The sequence below is a fragment of the Cibotium barometz genome, chromosome 10 (genome assembly GCF_041138505.1).
Source record: "Cibotium barometz isolate CiBa-2024 chromosome 10, ASM4113850v1, whole genome shotgun sequence".
Lineage (NCBI taxonomy): Eukaryota > Viridiplantae > Streptophyta > Polypodiopsida > Cyatheales > Cibotiaceae > Cibotium > Cibotium barometz.
The window spans coordinates 33,456,140-33,479,264 of record NC_141055.1 but is presented as its reverse complement, the minus strand read 5'-3'; the positions used below and the strand labels follow the sequence as shown (position 1 = coordinate 33,479,264).

The 23,125-nt window shown below is 44.6% G+C and overlaps 1 protein-coding gene across 2 annotated transcripts in view; it reads left to right on the top strand.

Moving 5' to 3' along the window:
• LOC147634810 (uncharacterized) overlaps window positions 1-22,286 on the top strand; it is a 30,112-nt gene extending 7,826 nt beyond the window's left edge. The window contains exons 4-20 of one of the 2 annotated variants that reach the window (XM_086803988.1): window positions 454-536; window positions 674-766; window positions 913-1,051; window positions 1,219-1,324; window positions 4,353-4,452; window positions 4,547-4,665; window positions 4,754-4,899; window positions 5,055-5,159; window positions 5,317-5,384; window positions 19,167-19,374; window positions 19,496-19,573; window positions 19,707-19,763; window positions 19,888-19,977; window positions 20,683-20,769; window positions 20,989-21,063; window positions 21,376-21,479; window positions 21,605-22,286. In XM_086803988.1, the coding sequence (XP_086660114.1) occupies window positions 454-536; window positions 674-766; window positions 913-1,051; window positions 1,219-1,324; window positions 4,353-4,452; window positions 4,547-4,665; window positions 4,754-4,899; window positions 5,055-5,159; window positions 5,317-5,384; window positions 19,167-19,374; window positions 19,496-19,573; window positions 19,707-19,763; window positions 19,888-19,977; window positions 20,683-20,769; window positions 20,989-21,063; window positions 21,376-21,479; window positions 21,605-21,686 (1,740 nt within the window). In that variant the 3' untranslated portion in view covers window positions 21,687-22,286. Of the gene's footprint in view, window positions 1-453; window positions 537-673; window positions 767-912; window positions 1,052-1,218; window positions 1,325-4,352; window positions 4,453-4,546; window positions 4,666-4,753; window positions 4,900-5,054; window positions 5,160-5,316; window positions 5,385-19,166; window positions 19,375-19,495; window positions 19,574-19,703; window positions 19,764-19,887; window positions 19,978-20,682; window positions 20,770-20,988; window positions 21,064-21,375; window positions 21,480-21,604 lie in introns of both variants that reach the window. The other variant, XM_086803987.1, reaches the window with a different exon arrangement.
• The last annotated feature ends 839 nt before the right edge of the window (window positions 22,287-23,125 follow it).

Here is a 23,125-nt window from a genome sequence, read left to right as displayed (position 1 = left end):
GAGAGCAGATCCTCCAAAGAGCTAGATACCCACAACCCCCGAGATCTGGACCCTCCTCCCGCTATCTCTGAATCAGAGGGACTCGTGACATGGAGCGGCATTGCCTTGGGTGTTGGACATTGCCTCATGTATGCTGTAGAAGAGGGGGACGACATCCAATGGGTTACACTAGGTCTCATTGACATCACTATTCATTCCTAGGATTATTTTGCGGGCAATCTTGAGCGAAACATGTAGGGCCCATGTAGTAGCCGTGCCTATTTTATTTTTGTACTTTTCGTTTCCATGTATGATCTTATATTTACACATGGACCTTTGTAACACTTTTTGGTCTTGTAGACCCTTTGGGTCTTCGATAGACGTTAATAAATCTCTCTCTCTCTCTGCAGCTGATAGTAGAGGTATGCTTCATGATTTTCTTCATAAATATCTGAGTGAAACATGTCCTTTTAGGGTGTACGGAACAAAGTGGAGAAGAGCTGCATGGACTGCAAAGTTGCGCTTGACGAGGCACCAAGAAATCATATCATAGAGGGGTAAGGCAATTGTTTTTTCTTTGATTCAAGATGGTATCAGCAGATCCCTTTGTTTTGAATCATCCCAATGCTTGCTTTTTGCCTTTTGAAGCTGGTTTGCTCATCATCATCTTCTTTTTCTCTCGCCCTTTGTTTAGAAAGAAAAGCGATGGCACCAATTTGGTTGTTCCTGATCAAATTGCTGTAGTCTGTTATGGCATGGAAGCGAAATATATTCCCAAATTTCATCAGTAAGTTCTTAATGTTGTGGAGATGCTTGCATTTTTGCCTTTGTCTGTGTGTGTGTGTGTGTGTGTGTGTGTGTGTGTGTGTTATCTGTGCAGGTTCTTCTGTGGGGAATTCTCAAAGACAATAATGGTTTTCTTATTTGTTACAGGGTGTTATGTGAGTGTGAATACTGCAACACGGGACAAATGATGGGGCCTTCAAAATGGGAACGGCATACAGGAAGCCGGAAAAAGAAGTGGAAAGAAAGCATCAAACTCAGAAACTCCAACAGCACGCTCTTGTCGTGGGTAGGGATTGAGATAAATCATTGTTATGGCAAGCCTTAAACACAACCCCCAGCGCCCCCCCCCCCCCCCCCCCCCCCCCCCCCCCACACACACACACACACACACACACACAAAAACAAATTCCCAAAGAATCCAAATTGATGTGGTGCAGTGGTGCTGGTTGGCAGCTACATTTCATGCTGGAGCATGGTGTATCAGGCCTTGCCTACACTGAATCAAATTCCAACCTCCCATCAAGACAGCGGGAACGGAAGCTAGCTGCTTGTTTACAAGGTAAGATACATGAGTAATAATCATTAAACAAAAGTCAAACCACCTTGTTTGCTTATCTTTTCATGCTTTCTTATTCTCATGGATAGAACTTGACTCTTAGACAATTAAGTGAGGCTTTGCACGCTCTTTCACATCTAAGTAGGTAGATGAGGGTGGGCTCTGTGAGGTGGGATTTCTATCCGAAGGGACTTGGTGCCTTGAGGGTATGCTAGCCCGCCCCGAATAGTTTGCCTCTATATGGGGAGGAGGTGCAAGGAGAGGCAAAGCACAGACCCATGGTAGGCACCTTAGGAATGCACTCATGCACCGGGTAGGCGCCTTTGCCGCACGCGGTCTTTCACAATCCATGCTTCATGAAACAGCTCCATCGGCCCGTCGAGCGCGTCTCGCGTGCTTTCCTTGTGGGTCTCACCGATCACTTGCGTTCGTGCCCGGCTCGGCTCCCTCGGCCTCGTCTTAGGTCTTGCCTTCCATCCATGATCCACCGGCCCCCGTCGGCACAGCACGGTCCGTCGGTCCGCCGTTTTTTCACCGTTTTCGGTCCCGACTCCACGTTCGGCCCGATCACCGTCAAGGTGGGGAGGGCAACCCCCAGGGCACTCGGCACCCACGGAACCTCTCCTGCACCCGGGAAGGCCTAACGTGTCTACCCGGTGCGTGAGTGCGTTCCTAAGGTGCCTACCATGGGTCCGTGCTTTGCCTCTCCTTGCACCTCCTCCCCATATAGAGGCAAACTATTCGGGGTGGGCTAGCATATCCTCAAGGCACCAAGTCCCTTCGGATAGAAATCCCACCTCACAGGCTCCTTGCTCCTGCATTTCTAGCAGCAAATCAGCATGAGTTTGTATCAAACTCATTTGTGATCAATCCATCACACGTATGTGACAATGTCTATGGCAATATACATGTGGGCCATTTCCATCATATTTGTCATCAGAACAAGTGTAAAGGAACCAACCTTCAAGACATTATATCATCAAAGCAATAAATTAAAGGATACAAATGCTTTTGCATCTGTTTTAGGGTGTATTCTTATTGTGCTTCCACTGATGTGCAAGCAAGCATGTAGTGTCCTCATGGACCTTATCAAGTATTCTCCTTCAAATCTGTGGTTTAGACTTGTATTATTCTTAAATTTGATGAGATTTGCTATAGAACACTTGTGCCAAGATATAGAAAGAAGAGTTCCATCTGATCGAGCACTCTTGGTTTGTCGAACCATCCATGAAAAAACACTACACACCTCTGAGTATCCTCCAATAGCCTACGAGAAGAACACTCTAGAGAATGGCCTCAAAACTCTGCTATCCAAACTCCAGCCACTAATGCATCGGCTCAGATGGAGCACAAGAACTGCTTGCATCGTCTCCAATGCACCTTGAAGAAAGAAAGCAAAACCAAGAACCACTCCTTAGAAACTTTGCAACAAATCTGTATCCATTAGTATTGTTTGGCACGTGTATGTCTAAACCACCCATGTCCTGTGGAACATACTCCAAGTAATGCATCTGCTGATACACCGAAGTCAAAACCCCAGTTGTTGTCGGTACAGTCTCCAAGAAATCTGTGTACTGTGAAGATACACCAATCTCCCATGACCAAGATAAATCTAATGACAGGTCTTCCTGTGGTGCCTCTATAACATCAAACACTGAAGATACTCCACCCATTGCAAACGGTAGGTGAGAAGAGTCCTCTTGAACGACCCGAGAAACTAGAAAAGCCATTGAAGCCAAAGATTCTCCACCGAGTGCAAATGACAATTGTGAAGACTCTCCCTCGGAGACGTGGCTGAAAACTTCCTCTTTTCGTACTTGTGGACCATTAGCAATGAAGCACGTTGGGTGTATGCTCAACCCAAGAAATGAAAAAAGCTGAGACATGCACACATGCATCTCCTTCACACTCATCCTCTGATTTTGAAGAAGCCTCCTCGGATTGCCCCTCCAATTGTGAAGAAGCCTTCTCCTCATACTGCACCTTCAAGGTCTTCAGACAATCCATCGCGATGTGCTCGATGGAGTCACAATAAAAGCATTGTCTAGCAGCCCTCATGATGCAATGCTCTTTAGGGGTGAGGCGAGTCACTATGGCTCCCCCACTTGCCTTGTCCTTACCATCCTTGGCCTTGGGCTGACTACCCTTGTCTTTTCCTTTCTGTTGCCCCTGTTGTTGAGTCCCAAACCTGGAACTCTCTCGTGTCTGGAGGTTTGTAGCAAGGCGGAGCACATCTGAAAGGTCACGAGCCGATGTGCACGAACATCTACGTGCAAATACGGTTTCAAACCATCCACAAATTGCTCAACTTGCACTGACCGCTAGACGGTCATTGGGAGCATGAGAAAAAGTTTCCAGAAATAAGCAAGATAGTTGGTTATCGATTCGCTATGTTTATGCATAAAGCGGGTCTTGAAGTAGTTTTTTCCCGTATATTAGGAGCGTGAATTGAAGAAACAGTGGGAAGCCATCCCAGCAAGTCACAAAGTCATCCCAACAAGTCACACAGTGGTGCCTAAGGTGGTTTTTCCACCAAAAGAGAGCGGCACCCATCAAAGCTGTATGCACCAAATGGAGCTGAAAAATATCTGAACCACCTGTTGCTACCATTGTGGGAGCCATCTTGCGGGTCCGGTTGGTTACGACTTCTCCGTCCATCTTCCCATTGAACTTGGGAGGCTTCAAAAGCTTCATTAATCGAGCTCGTTCCTCACGAGGCACAGAGGAAGAACTCGGCAATCCGACGTCGAGCTGGTGAAGGCAAGTGGGAATTGTTTGGAGAATCTGGTGGAGAGGGACTCCGCGAAGGAGACCGTAGGTGATGTGAACATCATCTCTCCTGCTGACTACGATAGGTGACTGTCGGACTGGGAGCGAAGCTCATATTTGTGAGGGACATTATTGTAGTGACTATTAAGAGCACAAGGACTGTTTTATTAGCCGAGACCGTCAGCTTAGTTATGTTCATATGGTCGCAGTGTTCTAGATATTCTGGTTCTGCATTCTAATTGTCCTTGGAGCCTTTGCGTAGCATCGTACGAGCCTGTTGTGGTAAACTGGACAGCAGAAAGGTGTGCCGTGTGTCGCTGGGTTGAAGATTATGAGTGGAACAAGATAATCATCTGCAACAGGTAAGCTCTTGTATCCATTTTGTTCATCACAAATTGGAGTGTCTTCTCGTGGTGAAACATAATCCGTCATTATGACCATGTTGGGTCATGGCAGATGTGGGATAGCAGTTCACGAGGAGTGTTATGGAAAGAGGTCATCCAATGGCTCCTTTATATGCCGGGTTTGTGAAAATCCTGATGTTGAACATGAGTGTTGCCTCTGTCCTGTGAAAGGTACAAGGAAATCTATTTTCATGTTGCTGGGATTTTTTCTTCACAATTTAGCATTTCGAATTCATGGCATTTCGGCTTTTCACATCAGGTGGGGCATTAAAGCCATCAACAATATATGGCTTCTGGGTGCACATAACTTGTGCTTGGTTTATTGAAGAAGTATCTTTTAAGAATGCTGTAACTATGGAGCCTGCTGATGGCTTGACAAAAATTGATGCTGCTCGTTTTCGTCAGGTTGGTTACAGTGTGTAATGTCCCACCTCAACAGGATTAGTTCTAAGATTTGACATTAGAATATTGTGCTTACATAGTCTCTTTTATTTTCTCATTTAATATAAATATTGCTCCTAATGACTGTTTTTTCGGTTTGTTGCTTGTCTGTCTTACAGGCTTGTGCAGTGTGCAAACAGATACATGGAGTGTGTATTCAGTGTGCCAAGTGCCAATCGGCGTACCACGTGATGTGTGCGGCTAGAGCAGGCTATTGTATGGAGGTATCTCAACATGTCTAAGTTCAACAAGAAATGTGGCTGTGTGGGATGCAACACATGGATTTTTGTTAGTTACTCATCTCACCCATGCCCATAATAATATTTTATGTGAGCGATGTATCTGTTATGATGATGGGGATGCTTTTGCTGCTGTTGTCAGTTGCACAGTCTGAAGAGCAAGGGTGGAAGCTGGTTGAACAAGAAGATAACTTATTGTGCGGATCACAGGTGTGCACTTCTAGTTGTAAATATTGTCAAAGGTGTATAAGACTTGTGTGATGCAGCAAAGTAAGGTTTGGACATTACTAGCAGCCATTCTTAAAATCATGAAAGTAGGAGCTAGCAGGCATTCATAGCAGCTTACCAAGTCTGATCCTTAGCAGCATGCCATATTAATCATGTAACTTGACAGGAAGAACATGTGCCTTTTAGCTCTTTCAAGAAGGTGCTGTCTGGGGGATGCTAGAGTGGAGCAAATTTAGGCTATCCTATATGGGCTCAGAGATTACCTTGAGGAGACGAGTATATTTGAGATATTGTTTAATGTTTTATAAGTGCTTCAAACTATGAAATTTCGTTTTGGGGCTGTCACACAGATCCTACAGAAGTTGGGGCATTGATTTCAAAGCCACAGGTGCCATGAGGGGTCGTCGACTACTTTGAGAGGAGGGGTCAACATGCCATCTGTAGTTGGGAAGTTGACTATCCGTAACCGCTGTATGGGGGGGCGGCAATTTTCCTTGCAAGGGGCCCTTGTTTGCTGCAGACAGCCATTGCTGCCAATCACAAAGGTGGTGCCCTTCTCAGATACTGAAGGTTGCTAGATGGATGTGCTGCTGAGAGAGAAGATTGCCACCCACTTAGGAGGGAGTCGAAGCTATATAGGGATCCGCCCCTTCTGGGTAATGGATGAGTCAATGTTGAGCATAAGGTTCCCCTCACCCCTTAACCTTGTGAGTCGCTCTACTCGTGGGGGAGGCCGCTCTTTGAAGTGTAACCAAGAGTCCACTGACTGCACCGGGACGGAGCGCAGGTGGCCCAAGGGAATATGAGTGAGGCCTCCCAGGGGGTGGCTAGAAGGAAGGTGGATGAGGCCGTTCCATACTAGGGGCTTTTGGAGGCGCTTCTCGTCAACGGAGGACCCTAAGAGTACGTAAAGAGTCTGCAACCCAATGAGCATGAGGATGTTTCTCGTGCTTTCTTGTAAGGCAGCTAGTCTACGTCTAAGAGCCCTTTCTAAATCCAAGGCCCCCTTGCTTCTCAGAAAGGGCACACATGTGATAAAAGTCACTAATATCATAGAGAGCAGAGTCCAAGCTTTGCGAGGCCTGCAAGAAATCACGAGATCTCCAAATATCAAGCATCTGACGTGATAGCTCTGTATTTGAGAACAAATGAATAATGATGTGTACATGAGGTGTTGATCCATGGCGACTCGGATCTCTAATGCATAAAACCACTGGGCAATGATCCGATTTTGAAGTGTCTATAGCAATAAAAGTATGGCCCCCTTTGTCAAGCACCCAATCATCCACATAAAATCGGTCTAACCGTGCATAAATACATCCTGCATCCCTTCTCATGTTAGACCATGAATAAAGAAGAGTGGATGGTCTCCTTGGAATGTCATCTTGATTCCTCATGCCAACAATCTCTGCCATGAATGGAGAGTATAAACCTTTTCCAAGACGCTCTCTCAAGAGAATGCACCATCATGTCCACCTCTTTTATCCATTGGCATCTTAACCATGTTAAAATCCCCACCAATAATCCAATGGTCAGCATGAGGCATCAACGTTAAGTGAGAGATTTCCAAAAGACAATCCTCTCACCTCTATGGTTAGAGGTTAAGCATACCAATGCGTTTATAAGAAGGATCCACTGCACTCTCGCGGGTAAAATGACACCATGTCCAATGATGCAAGGCAAAACCACAGCTAAAACAGAAATTCAAACATAACCTTTGGTACCGATGGCTGGCGACCAAAAGGTGTGTCCCGAGAGAAGCTTGCATGATCTTCCACACTGGCTAGCATCCAGTTTATGCGCTTGCAAAAGGAATACATCCATAGGTCCACTTGTAACTGCATTGTGAAGCTGAGTTTTGACAATTTGTTTCCGCCGACACGGAAAAAAACCCCCAAGATCCTGAATGTTCCATGAGATAATCCTCATAAGAACTGAGAGTAGGAACGACCAGATCTCGTGGCCGATGAAGGGCCCCCTTTAGAGATATAGGTACGTCTCGCATAGGTAGGGAGGGAAAATCTGATGATGCAAACCTTATCTCTCGTTCCCACTCCGGGGAAAAGCCAAGGTTGGTCCTCAAAATTAGAGAGGTACCATGACAATGCGACTGCGTAACATCCGACCAAGAAAACGTGTATCCTGGAAGTGCACAATCAGCTCCGAAGGGAGAGTTGCTAGAAGCCATTCATGGGTGTGCGAGCAAGAGGAGCCATAAACCCTCACGACAAGGGTGGTCTGGACCTTGATGTCAATGTCGTGTTGGAGAGAGGTGAGGTCGTCTTGCGAAAAATTGATGATTCTTTTGGCCTTTGGGGGTGAAGATGGATTGGCTGTGGTGAAAGCCATAAGGTCAATCAATGGTAGGCGGCCGACTTGAATCCGATTAAAAACAGCTGCTGAAGGAATAGCATAGGGTGGAGAGGAAGGTTGAGGCGGGGGGAAGAGGAGTAGCAAGGCGGGGGCAGTGAGGCAGCAAGGCGGGGGGCAACAGGGACAGTAGGGCGGGGGGCAGCAGGGTTGAGGCGGGGGTAGGGGGGCAGCAGGGCAAAGGCGGGGGTAAGCAACAATAGCATGGGCTCCTACATCAACACATTGGTCTGGAATCTAATACACTACATTTTGCTGCGACGAGTTTTTGATTTTACCCTTCGAATTAATGAATGCTCCAGCAACTTTCCTCATTTACTTTGTCCATATCTAGGAAAGTATGTAGTGGTTTTCTTGAATGACATATTGATTTACAGTGGGTCATTGCATGAGCATGTCCAACATCTCAGGACTATCTTGCAGATATTGAGACACGAGAAGTTGTACGCCAAGGAATCCAATTGTGATTTCTTTAAAATGGAGCTTCTCTATTTGAGTCATATCATCACTCAGGATCTTATGTGTAGACCAAGAGAAGGTGAGGCAGGTCCGTGAGTGGCCAATTCCAAAGACATGGGGACAAGTAAAGTCATTGGAAGTTTCTCCAAAATTATGCAAAGGTGGCAACACCACTAACACAATTCTTGAAGGGAGTGATGAGGAAGATGGGCAAGAATAGTCCTTAGGTGGTGTGGAATGACGTCCTCAACAGGAGTTTTGGGGCATTGAAAGTCGCTGACTTCAACATCAATCTCGCATCTAGTAGATCCTAGTAGACCAGTTGTGGTCAAGACTAATCCTAGGCCTATGGAGACGTAAGAGATTTGGTGCCACGTAGCTTGTCGCCCAATAGGCTTGTATACCGCATGAGTGCTACACAGCATGAAGAGATTATGAAGCAAGTGAATGAGCTATTAGAGGAGGGTTTGGTTAAGCCAAGTTCTTTGCCATTTTGCCCCCAATGCTTTTAGTGAAATTGAAGGATGGTTGGTTCCTTTTGAATGTGCATGGATTACTGGGCTCTACACAAGTAATAATCAAGAACCGATTTCCAATCCGGCGAATAGATGACATCCTCGATAAATTGGATGGGTTGGCTTGTTTAGCTACATTGTTTTGAAAAGTGGGTATCACCAGGTACGTGTGGTCTCCCCGAATGCACATAAGACCACATTTTGAACAACTTCTGGAATTTATGAGTATTTGGTCATGCCATTCGGTCTCACGAATGCCTTAGCTACCTTCTATCTTATGATGGATTGCATATTCTATGAGCATTGGAAATTCACGTGTTTTTCTTTGATGACATGTTGGTATTCTCCAAGCACGAAGAGAAACATAGAGCTCATTTGACCATAGTTTTTTAAGAACTTTGTAAGCATAAGCTCTCTACATCAATGCAAAAAAGAGTGAGTTTTTCCTCTCCAAGATGCATTACTAGGGGCACATTGTATGAAAGGACGGTGTGTGGATGGACCTTGCAAAGATGGATGCAATCTGGAATTGGTCGGAGTTGACATCCGCACATGAGGTACATAGCTATGCTCATATTTTTGGTGGTTCATTAGATAGTTTGTGGAACCGGCCTCTGGTAGAAACCAAAGTGCGGTAGACTAGTAGTCACCTATCCAATTGTAGTCCAGACAATTAACAAATGAACAAGAGCTAGAATGCTCCAGAACAAAAAGAAAAACGACACCTGTTGGTCCTAAAGCTTGGCGTCCCTTTCGGTATTTCTTTATTCAATTTCAATCGAAAAGTTTAACTGAGTACAACAAAGCCAGTCAAGGAAAATAAACCTGCATGTCCAATTTGGCAGCCCTCAAGACCTCTTAGCATAGAGGATACACACACAGATCTGTGTCCCACAAAAGCAACATACTGCTGTCTCCTCTAATCAACCAAGACAATGCAAGAGGGAAGCCTTGAGGCTCTTCCATGATCATGGCTTCAAACTTAGCCAAAGTACAAATCCACTATCCAACTCTGTTTCCACCCTTCAAACTGCCACACCCCTCCTCTCACAAAGGGCCAGAAGAAAACAACTCTGAAGCAGTCATAAGCCAGTGGAAAGAGAGAAAGATATTCAGCAGATTCACTGTTGTCCCTCAGTCCAATCCTCTTCAAAAACACCAGCTCTGAGAGTATAGAGTATGCTGTCCTGAATTTGTAGCCACCCGCCTTTGCCCTCCAGAGCTCACACAAGGGGAAGAGAGAGAGAGAGAGAGAGAGAGAGAGAGAGAGAGAAGGGTTCAGCCTGCACCAGCTGCCTTGTACGGTTCTTCACCAACTGGCATGAGCCAACTAACCAACAACCACCCTGCAACAGTCGCCTGTACTTGCTGGCCTGCACCGCATGTACTCGTTTGTGTTAGAAAAGCTGCAGCCGCCTGTACCTGTCCGTACCAGTCTGTACCTGCAACCGCTTGCATCTGCAAAACTGCAACAGCGGCCCGTACCTGTCCGTACGAGTCGCCCTGCAGCACCTGTACCAGGCTGTACGTGTCCATACGAGTCGCCCTGCAGCACCTGTACCAGGCCGTACCTGTCCGTACCAATCTGTACTTGCAGTTGCTGTACTGTACGGCTCTCCTTCAGGCGTCGTGTACCAACCTGTTCTCCACGCAGCCAGTCGACTAGTTCTTTTCAAAAAGCAAGAGAGAGAGATGGAGAGGGAGGCGTGTACTCTAAAAGTGGAGTAGCCCTCCCCTCCATAATTATCCTAGTGGCTCTCCCTTAAAGTTTTTTTAAAACTAAGGGCCACCCAAGGTTTATAAACCTTATAAAATTTAATACCTTGGTCCCCCTTCACACTTGGGGTTATCCACACATGCTATCTTTTTGTCCGGACACCCAAGTATGAATCTTCAAAAATTTATCTTGCTCACCGACCACCATGCCCACACTTGTGTTGTTCCAATTTCACAGGGTCATGACATACCCCCTCCTTGAAAAATGGCAAGCGTCCTCGATTGCAATCTGGTGATATAGCAAGATATCCAAAGTGAAAAGTACAATATGGCAAGATGAGCGTCCCAATCTCTCTAAGCCATTCATATGTAGCAACATTCACTGCAAACCAATGGTGTAGTAGTAGTCCAAGTTGTATACCACTGTGAACCATACACAACCACAACATCCAATGTGACTAGTACACATATATCATAGAAGTCCCATAAACAGATGTAGTAGTACCTTTGGGTGAGACAAAAGCTGCACCAAGCGACCTCTAGATGTCATCTGAGCTTGTCTGTATCAAGGGAGTGGAGGTGCTACCTCCCTCTTGAGCATCAGGCAATGCTCTAGACCCATGCTCTGCTGAACCTGAATGAGCCGTAAAGAGTCGGCTCCAACTCAAAGGCATCGAGATAAAGCTGCAAAACCGGAGGTGAATCTATTAAGTCACCTTCCTCCATCCACTTCGCATCCATTGGTGAATAGTTCTTGAACTTCACAAGATAGCAACGGGAAACTTTACCTCATACCTTTCTTTTCTTATGTACCAGTATCTGCTCTGGAATAAGAACATCATCAAGTTCCTCAACTTCTGAGTAGTCCAAGTTGTATACCATTGTGAACCATACACAACCACAACATCCAATGTGACTAGTACACATATATCATAGAAGTCTCATAAACAGATGTACTGTCAGTCATCAATACCTTCGGGTGAGACAAAAGCTGCACCAAGCAACCTCTAGATGTCATCTGAGCTTGTTTGTATCAAGGGAGTGGAGGTGCTACCCCCCTCTTGAGCATCAGGCAATGCTCTAGACCCATGCTCTGCTGAACCTGAATGAGCGGTAAAGAGTTGGCTCCAACTCAAAGGCATCGAGATAAAGCTGCAAAACCGGAGGTGAATCTGTTAAGTCACCTTCCTCCATCCACTTCGCATCCATCGATGAATAGTTCTTGAACTTCACAAGATAGCAACGGGAAACTTTACCTCGTACCTTTCTTTCCTTATGTGCCAGTATCTGCTCTGGAATAAGAATATCATCAAGTTCCTCAACTTCTGGCTGAGTCTCATTTGATACATCCTCAGGCACATTCCCACGGAAAGGTCTAAGTAGACTCACATGAAATGCATTGTGAATCCTCCAGTGATCTAGTAGCTTTAAACGATAGGCCACCTCACCAATCTTTTCCAATATCTGAAAAGGTCCATAATAGCGCATGCTTAACTTAGGGAATAAGCGCTCTTTACCCTTCATCTTTTTGAGCCTAGCTTTCTCAAATCACAAAAGAACCCAATCACCCAATGCAAACTCTAATGCACGTCTGTGACGGTCTGCTACTTTCTTTTGCTTTTGCTGAGTTTTCTGGAGTGCCAACTTAACTCTCCGATAAGCTTCATCCATGTTCTCCACATATTGGTCAGCCTCAAAGATCTTATCCTTTGTGTGCAAAATAGGTGGTACCTTCTTCCCTCCTCCTACAATCTCAAAAGGCGCCTTGCCCGTCAAGGTATGGACGGTGTTGTTATAAGCAAACTCCACCAAAGGAAGATACTTTTCCCATTATTGCTTGTGCTCTGACACATAACACTTAAGAAGATCTAACACTGTAGAATTTGCCTCTTTCGATTGACCATCTGTTTGTGGATGAAATGATGATGAAAACTTGAGAGTTGTATCCATGTTGTCAAACAACCCTCTCCAAAATAAACTCGTCATCCGTGGATCATGGTCACTAATGATAGACGAAGGCAAGCCATGATACTTGAAGATGTTTGCCATGAACAACTTCACCATATGATCAACTTTGATCGTCTTACGCACGGGAATGAAATGAGCGTGCTTACTAAACCTGCATATGTTAGTCCAAATGCCATCATTCCCTGTTTGTTTCCTCAGAAGATCAAATATAAAATCCATGGCAATGCTCTCCCATGGTCTTTTTGGAATAGGTAAAGGCTGAAGTAACCCTAGTGTCTTTTAACGGTCAAACTTCACCTTCTGACATACGATGCATTGTCTAACAAAAGCATCAACATCTCTTCTCAAGGTCGGCCAATAAAAGAAAGTCTCAAGTGCCTTTACCGTGGCGTCAATACCTCTATGACCTACATACGATGGAGCATGACTTTCAATCATAACTTTGAGTCGTAACTGCCTGGTAACACAGTCTACCATGCGTCGACAAAAAGCCATCCCTGAGAGTATAATGATCATGCGTTGACCCTCAGACATCTGATCATAAAGCCTTCCGAAATCCTCATCCTGGGCATATTGCTCTTTCATCTCATCAAGCTCATGATGATAAGCAAGTGAAACTGCTGAGACCTATGTCTTGCGTGACAAAGCATCTGCCACAACATTCTTTTTGCCTTCCACATGTACAATCTGAAAGTGGAACATAGACAAAAAGTTGGCCCGTCTCATATGCTTCTCAGAAAGTTTAGTTTGCGTGAGGAAATAACGCAAGGTTTGATGATCTGTCTGCACAGTGAAATCAGTCCCAAGCAAATAGTGTTTCCATGTAGAAAGAGCATGAATTACAGCCAACATCTCTTTCTCATAAACCTGTAAATGTTTCTTGGCATTCTGTAATATACGACTCTCATAGGCTATCACATGTCCTTTCTCTATGAGAACTGCCCCAATTCTGTTCTTACATGCATCACACTGGACAACAAAAGCCTTTCGGAGATCCGGTAATACCAATACGGGATCCGAAGTAAGCTTTTCTTTAAGCTTTTTAAAGGCTGCAATTTTTCGATCAGCCCATCGAAATGGAGTTGCCTTCTTAGTTAAAGCATGAAGGGGCGAAGCAATCTCAGCAAAATACCGTATGTACCGCCTGTAATAGGAACACAATCCCAAAAAGCTGCATACATCATGCACGGTTCTCAAATATGGCCAATTGAGAATTGCTTCCACTTTCGAAGGATCCATACGGACTCCATGTTTAGACACGATATGCCCCAAGAAGTGTATCTCTTCCAAGAAGAACTCACTTTTCTTGCCATTAATGACCAACCTATGCTTCCGGAGTTCTTCAAACACAATGGCCAAATGCTTCCTATGCTCCTCCTCTGTGCGTGAATGCACAATCATATCATCAAAGAATGTGCCCACAAATGCTCTCTGAGGCCGGAAAATCCTGTCCATCATCCTATTAAATGTGGTAGGAGTATTTATCAAACCAAAGGGCATAACCAAGAACGCATATAGCCCAAAAGTGGTCCGAAATGTTGTCTTATGCACATCCTCGGGTCTAATGCATATCTAATGATACATGCTTTTCAAGTCTATCCGACTAAAGACTGTGGAGCCCTATAAGCGGTCCAATATGTCATCGATCCTCGGAATAGGGAATCGATTCTTGATGGTGTTCTTGTTTAGCGTCCTGTAATCTATACACATGCGCCAAGAACCATCTTTCTTTTGCACTAAGAGCACAGGTCCAATATGTCATCGATCCTCGGAATAGGGAATCGATTCTTGATGGTGTTCTTGTTTAGCGCCTTGTAATCTATACACATGCGCCAAGAACCATCTTTCTTTTGCACTAAGAGCACAGGTGAGCAAAAGGGTGATGAGCTAGGCTGGATCAACTCCTTTTTTAATAACTTCTATACCTGGCTCATAATTTCCTCTTGTTGGGCTGCACTAAGACGGTACGGCGGTCTATTTGGTGGGGTACTCCCCAGAATTAGATCAATAGCATGATCTTCTGGCCTTTCCGGAGAAAGTTCTCCTGGCAATGACTCGGAAAAACAATCCTGGAACTCAGGTAAGAAATCAGTCCTGTCTTTATCTAACATAGACAAATTAGATTTAGACTCATCATCTTTTGTATCCTTTACAAAAACCAAGTACGCGGAAAGATGCTTTTTCATTACTGATGAAATGGCCAAAGCTGATACAATAGGAACAGATTCCCCTTTAAGCCGTACATCCAAAATATGCTCTTTCCCTCTATGAGTCAAAGTAATTTTCCTGTTATACGCACCATGGCATACCCAACAAAACATCACACCCATCAAGTGGCATGATAAAGAACTCCTCACTGTCCACATAACCGTGCACATGAAGCCTGAGCTTCCCAATAATAGGGGTAACGGGCTCTACATACCCAAGACAAGCCATATTAGCCTCATACAAAGGCCCCATCTCCTCTGCGCGGATCCCCAATCGGCCAGTCAAATCCGGTGAGATAAAGTTGACTCTAGCATCTGTGTCAAAGAAAATCAAGGCATTCTGATCTCTCACTTTGTCCCATGCCCTGCACAACTCAGGCTCTTCACCACTTGGCTGTTCCCTAACAAGATCAGGAACTAATCCTGCAGAAGGTTTTGGTTTCTTAGACTTGGGCTCCTCTTTAGTGTCAGAGTCCTTTTGGGATGTACGTTTGGGACAATTAAAAGACATATGTCCCTCCTCAGTACAGAAAAAGCACTTCCGAGCATCCATCAAAGCCTGTCTCTCCTCAGGAGTTCTCTTGGGCATTGGTAACTTCTTATACCGCTTCTCTGTAGACTCTTTTGCATCACGCGAAGCATGCCCTGACTTTTCAAATTTCTTGCTTAAGCTTTTACTTCCTTTTAATCCAGATGAGACTCCAGTGAGTAACGCATTTGCTGTCATAGCACTCTCTATCATTTGCGGCATATTTGTTACTCGAGTCTTTATGCAATAGTCACACACTTCCTTGGGCAGCCCACAACAATACTTCTCCACCTGCTCAGACAAAGGCAGTGCACGATAAGAAGTAACTGGGAGTAAAGCTTCCCAAAACTTCTTATTATAATCCTCAAGATTTTTACACTTCGATGCATCCAACTTGTGCCATGCTGTCATTACATCCACCTCAAAAGTAGATGTGAGCCATACGGAAGAGAACACCTGTTTAAACTGTATCCAAGTAGATGGTGCTATGCCCTGTAAAAGAAGAGTTGACCACCACTGCAATGCATTGCCCTTGAGAAAAGTCGCAGCTTTTCTCACCTTAGAGGATTCCGTGTAATTTCCACCAGAAAAAGTAGCATCAAATTGTTGTAAAAAGGTAAGTGCCTTTAGCTTGTCTTTGGCCCCGCTGAACGTGTCAAATTTCACTGCAGCTCCCCCTTCCTTATAATCCTTTGCCTTACCCATAGGCGTTAGATTATCGTAAGGAAGTGGCTTCACAAGATTGGTACCCCCAGCATTGATGCCCATCATAGGGTCAACATTGCCAGTTCCCATACTTGGCATACCATACATTCCTCCCATGTTTCCAAACATACCATTATGCATACCGGGCTGCATGCCCCCATACATGTTTCCTTGCATTCCAGGCTGCAAGTCCCCATACATGTTTCCTTGCATTCCGGTTGTATACCACCATACATATTCCCTTGCATACCAGGCCAAAAATTAGCTCCAAAATTCCCTGGCATACCCATGCCTCCCTGAGGGTAACCCCCAGTCATAGATTGGAACACAGAGCCACCACCAAAATAGCCTGGATGCATAGACTGCTACGGAATAGGTGGCTGTCCGAAAAAGGAACTCTGCGAGTTTGCACCAAAAGTGTTTTGCATGTTCGGAAACTGTCCAAAAGAAGGATCCTGTGGGAAGGCACCACTTTTGCCCTGAGGTGGGGTTCCTAGAACGCACTTTCTTCTTCTTCTTAGGCTCAGAACCGGATCTCATAAATTCAGCAAATTTCTCACTTTGAGTGAGCTGCATAAACACATCCATTACCCCTGCCAAACGATTTTTAAACTGAGCATCATCTTCCTCTTTACTAGGCATGTCTTCTGGCTGTTTTACATCCTCATATTGTGCATCTTCTGCAGCTTGTTCTCCTGCAAGAATATCCTCAGATTCATTTCTCTCAGGAGAGGTCTCTTGCTCTTCCTCTTCATCATAAAAATATTCATCTTCTGTGTGTGACATGTTGCTGAATTTTTCAGCAATGGCCTTCCTCGAGACAACCACGATCTCACTCCCTTAAAAAAGTTGATGATGGGTCCTGGCAACAACGGAACCTTGAAACTGGCCTCTGGTAGAAACCAAAGTGCGGTAGACTAGCAATCACCTATCCAATTGTAGTCCAGACAATTAACAAATGAACAAGAGCTAGAATGCTCCAGAACAAAAAGGAAAACGACACCTGTTGGCCCCAAAGCTTGGCGCCCCTTTCGGTATTTATTTATTCAATTTCAATCGAAAAGTTTAACTAAGTACAACAAAGCCAATCAAGGAAAATAAACCTGCATGTCCAATTTGGCAACCCTCAAGACCTCTTAGCATAGAGGATAGTGACGATACACCACACAGAGCTGTGTCCCACAAAAGCAACACACTGCTGTCTCCTCTAATCAACTAAGACAATGCAAGAGGGAAGCTTTGAGCACGCATCTGGTTGTTCCATGATCATGGCTTCAAACTCAGCCAAAGAACAAATCCACTATCCAACTCTCTTTCCACCCTTCAAACTGCCACACCATTTTCTTACGCAAACAAAGCTATCTAAGAAAGAGGCGAGGATACCAAATTTCCTGTGTGTGTTTTATTTTCAGATTGTGCACACTCTAGGTAAGACGAATGTAGTGGCAGATGCATTGTCCAAGAGATTGTATGTGGTTGCAATTTTGGTTGCTTCACATGAGGACTTGTTTGTCTTGTGTGATATGTACCATATGGATGCTGATTTTGGCTATTTATGGGCTGATTTAATGGCTGGTTATGCACATGCCTCATATGTGATCAAAGAGGGATATCTCATGAAGGATAAGTTCCTGTGTTGTTTCTGACATGAGGCAAAAGGTTATGGATGAGTACCATCTCCTCCTTATGCAGGTCATAGAGACATCTTGCCCACTACACTTTATTGAGCGGTACTTTTTTTGGCTAGGCATGCACAAGGACATAGAGACATATGTACGTGTTTATATCACTTGTCTGAAAGTGAAGTTTGATAGGCATGAGGCTCTAGGTTTGCTTTAGCCATTGCTCGTAGTCATGGGAAAGCATGAATATGGACTTCATCATGGATTTTCCTAAAACTGAGTGGGGGAATGATACTACAAGGACAACAATTATGGATAGATTTAGCATGCAAGCACACTTCTTGCCGACGATCAAGAAGACCATTAAACCTGATGAGCATATGGTGAAAATCTTTCTGGCACAAGTGTATGGTATGCCGAAGTCCATTGCAGGTGATAGAGACCTCGAGATTACGAGCCTCTTTTGGAGGACTCTCTTTGATAACATGGTCACAAACTTCAAAGTTGAACTTGTCATCAGCTTATCACCCACAAACGGATGAGCGAAGTGAGGTTGCAAATTCAGCCATGTTGGATCTTCTCGAGTGCTATGTTGCAGATCAAAAGACCGCATTGGAGAAGTATCTACTACTTGTAGAGTTTGCCATATGCTGAGGAGGTTGATACGGGAGTCACCAAACATAACTGAGCGTGGATGAAGATGATGCCGCTCACTTAAGGTGTGGTGATGTGGCTGCATCATGGGAGGATCTTACTACAACGTCAACTGTGGTCTGCAGTAAGGCGATGGATGCAAGAAAAAGTGAGGGTTGGTGCAGAAGAGGTGGGGTGTGTGTGGGGGGGTTTACACACACATTATGGGCTAGAGGGGGATCCAGCTCTCTCAATCTGTTATTCAGGGATTTCTGCCTTGTAATTTGATACAAGTATTAGTGTGGGGTGGAGTCCCCCAGCAATGTGGATGAGGATTAAGCACCTTAAACCTTGATACATAGGAAATGTGTTGTAGAATAGTTTAGAGGTTCCAAGACAGTAGTAATACTTTTACAAGGAACCAAGGGAGCCAGGCAGGGAGGGAGGGAGGGAGGGGGAGAGAATAGTGGTTCATGTAAGGCTTAATTTGATAAGGTCTACAGCTGAGCCCAGAGGAAGGTGGAACACAAGTAAAGAAATCTGAGCTACTGGCAGAAGAAGGAATATCATGAATGGGCATAGTAGATTTTGGAAATTCATCCCCCCTATATGGTACGCACCATATGGCACATTCTGTATGTTTCAGGAATCTTGAGAGGGGCATATATCAGGGGTGTGTGTGTGTTCTCTCTTTAGTGTTAGCCTTCATCATGGCTGAGTCTGTCCATTACCTCGGGAGAACTACAGAAACTCAGTACGGTGGTTTATCTGTGAAGGATTTTCTAGTAAGGCGGACATATGGTTATGCATGAACCTTTGGACTCTAGTGAGTGGATGTCGCAGCACGTGATTTGAAGCTTTATGAGTAGACTCTCGTGGAGTGAAGATCGCACTTAGTTTTTTGTTAGGTCTGGAATTAACCCAAACTTTCCATGGGTATAGTTTTATTATTTAAATGGAAATATTTATGGTTGTAACATTTTGAAAGCTACAATAATATTTATGATGGTGCCCATCCTTGTATAACGGTTTCACTGCAGAGCTCCTGACCCCGATGCAAAGCTGTTTCTTGCCTCATCTGAGGGGAAACATCAAGTAGGAAACAATTTGGAGGGCAAAGACAACAACGAAGTGTTATCTATAACTAACGATGTGTCCAGCAGTTCTGAAAACTTGCTTGCCAGTGAGACATCACACGCATCTAGATGTCAAGAATACAGTGTTCAGATGAAGCTTCCTAGTATCAAGGTAATGATGCTTGTGGCTTAGCTCCTAATCTACATTCATCATGATGAAGAGTTGGGATCAAGATTAACTATCATCTCAGAGCAATCCATGGAGCTTCAGTTTTCTGATCTTATGTTTGCAGAAGTCAGAAGAACAAGCTATTGCGCACACGGTATCAGGCTATAGCTGGCATCCCCTGGAAGTGATAAACAGCTTAAGAGTATGCAGTTTCTACTATGTTTGCTAACCTGCATATGGGTTAGACTGGTTCTCTTTATGGACATTAATCCTATGGTGATTCAGGTGTGACTCTGGAGCTTCTCACAGTTCTGATGGTTGGTTGTTAACAGCAGGAAGAGCTACATATTAGAGAGAAGGCATCTTTGCATAACCGTTTGGTTCAACTCCAGGTTATTTCAGCCTTCTGTATCAGACATGTTTCATTTAAGCCCTTTTCTGTCTAAACAACATTATTTGTCATTATGGTGACTAAACAACATTTTTGTTATTACGGTGTTTTTGTTTACTATACAGAGAACTGAAAAGAGCAGAGTGTGCTGCGGAAGATCTGCTATACACGGATGGGGGCTTTTTGCCCGGCATCCTATTCAGGAGGGAGAGATGGTAAGCTGTAAAATAATGGAGCTATGCAGGATTCAGGCTGGTTACGGGACCACCCCTCCCCGTCAGCAAGGCCCCATCCAGGCCGCCTGTACATGAGGCGGGGAATGCTGTGTCCCTGGCCTGTTCTAACTCCCCACTCATCGCATGGGCGAGGAATGCTGTTTACCTGGCCTGTCCCCACCCCCCCCCCCCCCCCCCCCCCCCCGCGGCCCCCCGCTAATTGCATGGGCAGGGAATGCTGTGTACCTAGCCCGTTCTAGCTCTCCGCTCATCGCATGGGCTGGAAAAGCTGTGTACCCAGCTGTTCAACTTCCCACTCATCGCATAGGTGGCGATTGCTGTGCACCTGGCCCATTCCAGCTCCCTGCTCCTCACATGGGGTACACAGCTTTCCCCAGCCATGCGATGAGTAGGAGGCTGAACGACCGGGTACATAATGTTACCCGCCCATGCAACGCGGATGGGGAGTTGGATGGGCAAAATTGCCCGACCACCGGGAATGCTGTGTACCCGGCCTGGTCAAGCTCCCCGCTCATCCCATGGGTGGGAAATGCTGTGTACCCAGCCCATTTCAACTCCCTGCTTGTCGCATGGGCGGGAAATGCGTTAGCTGGCTTGAACTACCTGCTCATTGCATGGGTGGTAATGTTGTGTAACCAGCCTCACTTTTGGAAGAAAGTCTCAAATGATGCTGTTCTTTGACAGGTTGTGGAATATTGTGGAGAGTTAGTGAGGAGGAGTATCGCAGACCTGCGCGAAAAAAGATACCATCTGCAGGGCAAAGGCTGCTATGTAAGTGCTAATTTCTTATTACAGGCATGCCTGGGTGACCCATCTTTGCTTCCTGTCACGAGTCTTGCAGGGGCAATCTTACCTATCCAAGCCCTCTGACCATTTTTTATGTTTTGGGTTTTGGGGGAGCGGGGGAGGTATTTTTGTGTGGTGCCATAGATTGATTGAGATGTATTGCTGTTGATCGGGCCATGCATAAACATTCTGCTACTTGTGCAGTTTTTCAAAATAAGTGATGAAGTTATTATCGATGCAACTGACAAAGGCAATGTGGCACGCCTTATCAATCATTCGGTGAGACAACTATCTAAATCTCTCAAAAACTCACAGAATTCATGAAGCTGTGTAGATGTTTCTTTTTTCCGACTAGCCTTAGGCCCAAGATCCTCCTGTAGTTACCATTTTTCACTGCCCGAAGGCGCTTTTTTATCCACCCATAGGTGATGGTGCCGAGATGAAACACCTAGTGGGGTTTTGAACCTAGGATCTCCAGGTCCTAGGCTAACACCTTCACCACTTGAGCTATCACCTCACTGGCAAAGCTGTGTAGACGTTTTATGTGCATTGGAAAAAAAAAAGTTCCAACAATTACCTTGGATTTTGTAGTGTGCGCCCAACTGCTATGCCCGGATCTTCTCTATGAATGGAGTAGGAGAGACTTGTATTGTACTGATTGCCCGCAGGTTTCTGAAGGCAGGAGAAGAATTAACGTAAGTATATTCATTTAGATTCAAGTAATACTCCTGACCAACTCTTATAAAAGAGTCCTGACAATTTAGTAATGTACATTTTCGTTTGAATTTTTTCTAAAATAAAAAATGTTGTGGTTTTGAAGTTATGATTACTTATTCGACCCAGAGAACAAGGAGGTTCCATGCCTTTGTGGAGTGGACACATGTAGGAAGTTCATGTGCTGAGGTTTGGCCTTGTGGGCATCATGCTTGCCACCTCGTTTTAAATTATCAATTGATGTACACTGCTGTGAAAAGCAGAAAACAGGAACTTGTATACATGCATACCCTCCCAAAAAAGGAAGAGATGGAAGTTGATTCTTCAACGAGGCTTTTGTGCGGCTTTTACACACCCTGTCATATATGCGGCCGGCTATTTCAAATAGTTTGCGTCCAGTGCTCTGTAATATTTACAGGTTTCATTGTTATTCTCAATACGTAATGATGTAAAGATCCAAAGAAGTTTTGGATTTACACGGGGTTCTTGCTTCTAGTCATCTGGAAGGCATGGATAATCTGCTTCGAGTTGTCTAGAGGGAGAGGATTCCATCATTGATTTCTCTTACTTGTAATATTGTAACATAGGACAGCTATACGCAGAATTTTGTATTCTTTGATACAGATTTCGGACTCCATATGCAAAATGTACATTATTAAGCTTGCCTTTCGAAGGGTGGACTCGTTGATGTCTGAGATTCTTCGATCTCAAGCTCTTTACTTCAGATTCGGGAGGGTTGCTCACTGGATTGTATATTGTTAGTGAATGAAGTGATTGGTTTGGTGTCCTCATTCTGTACGTGAGGAGGTAGCTCAAGTTTATCATCCTTTTTATGTGCTTTGATCCTTTTGGCTAGTTGCTTTTGCAAATTCTCATTGCAGATACATGCTTTTGGAAGGTATATGTTTAGTATCAGACAAGTATGTAGCTAGAAAACAAGCACACTAGGTTTAATATCAGACAAGTATATAGCTAGGAAACAGGCATAGTCTCTAGGTTGGAACGATTGACTCTACCTAGAGCTAGCTCATTTTGTTGAAAACCCTCAACTCAAGCTGAAAAGCAAATTTACATGTTGAACCGTCCCTTGGCGATGTAAACAATGCGGGATCTCTTGTGCAAACAATTAAAAAGTCACGCTCTGTGCAAGCTCTCTGGATTTCCCCCTCCACCAATGGATGATCTGTGCCTAGTGTCAAAATCATGTGAGGTTTCTGTTTATTGTGGGCCTTAAAAGGGTTTTAATTGCTGTTTTGATTTGTGTAAGTTCTGTTATTGGCATGACAAATTGTTTGGTTAGTCATGAACCTATTTTATGGTTCATATTAAGCATACACCATGATGACTTTCATGAAAACAATAGAGAGAGCATTTCAAACATGCATTTAGCTAGCACCATGAAGGCAAACATAAATATAGTCACTCAAGCAAACAACAAAGAGAGCGCAAGGGAAAAAAGCTTTGTTCTATTCCAGTGTTGTAACCAGACTGAAATGAAAGGGAGCAAGATGTGTTGAGAGAGTTCTAGGTTGCAACTCTCTCGACACATCTTGCTAGAAATACCAAGGCATGTAGGAACAATGCCAAGAAATCCTGCTAGATGTACCAAGACATGTAGGGACAATCT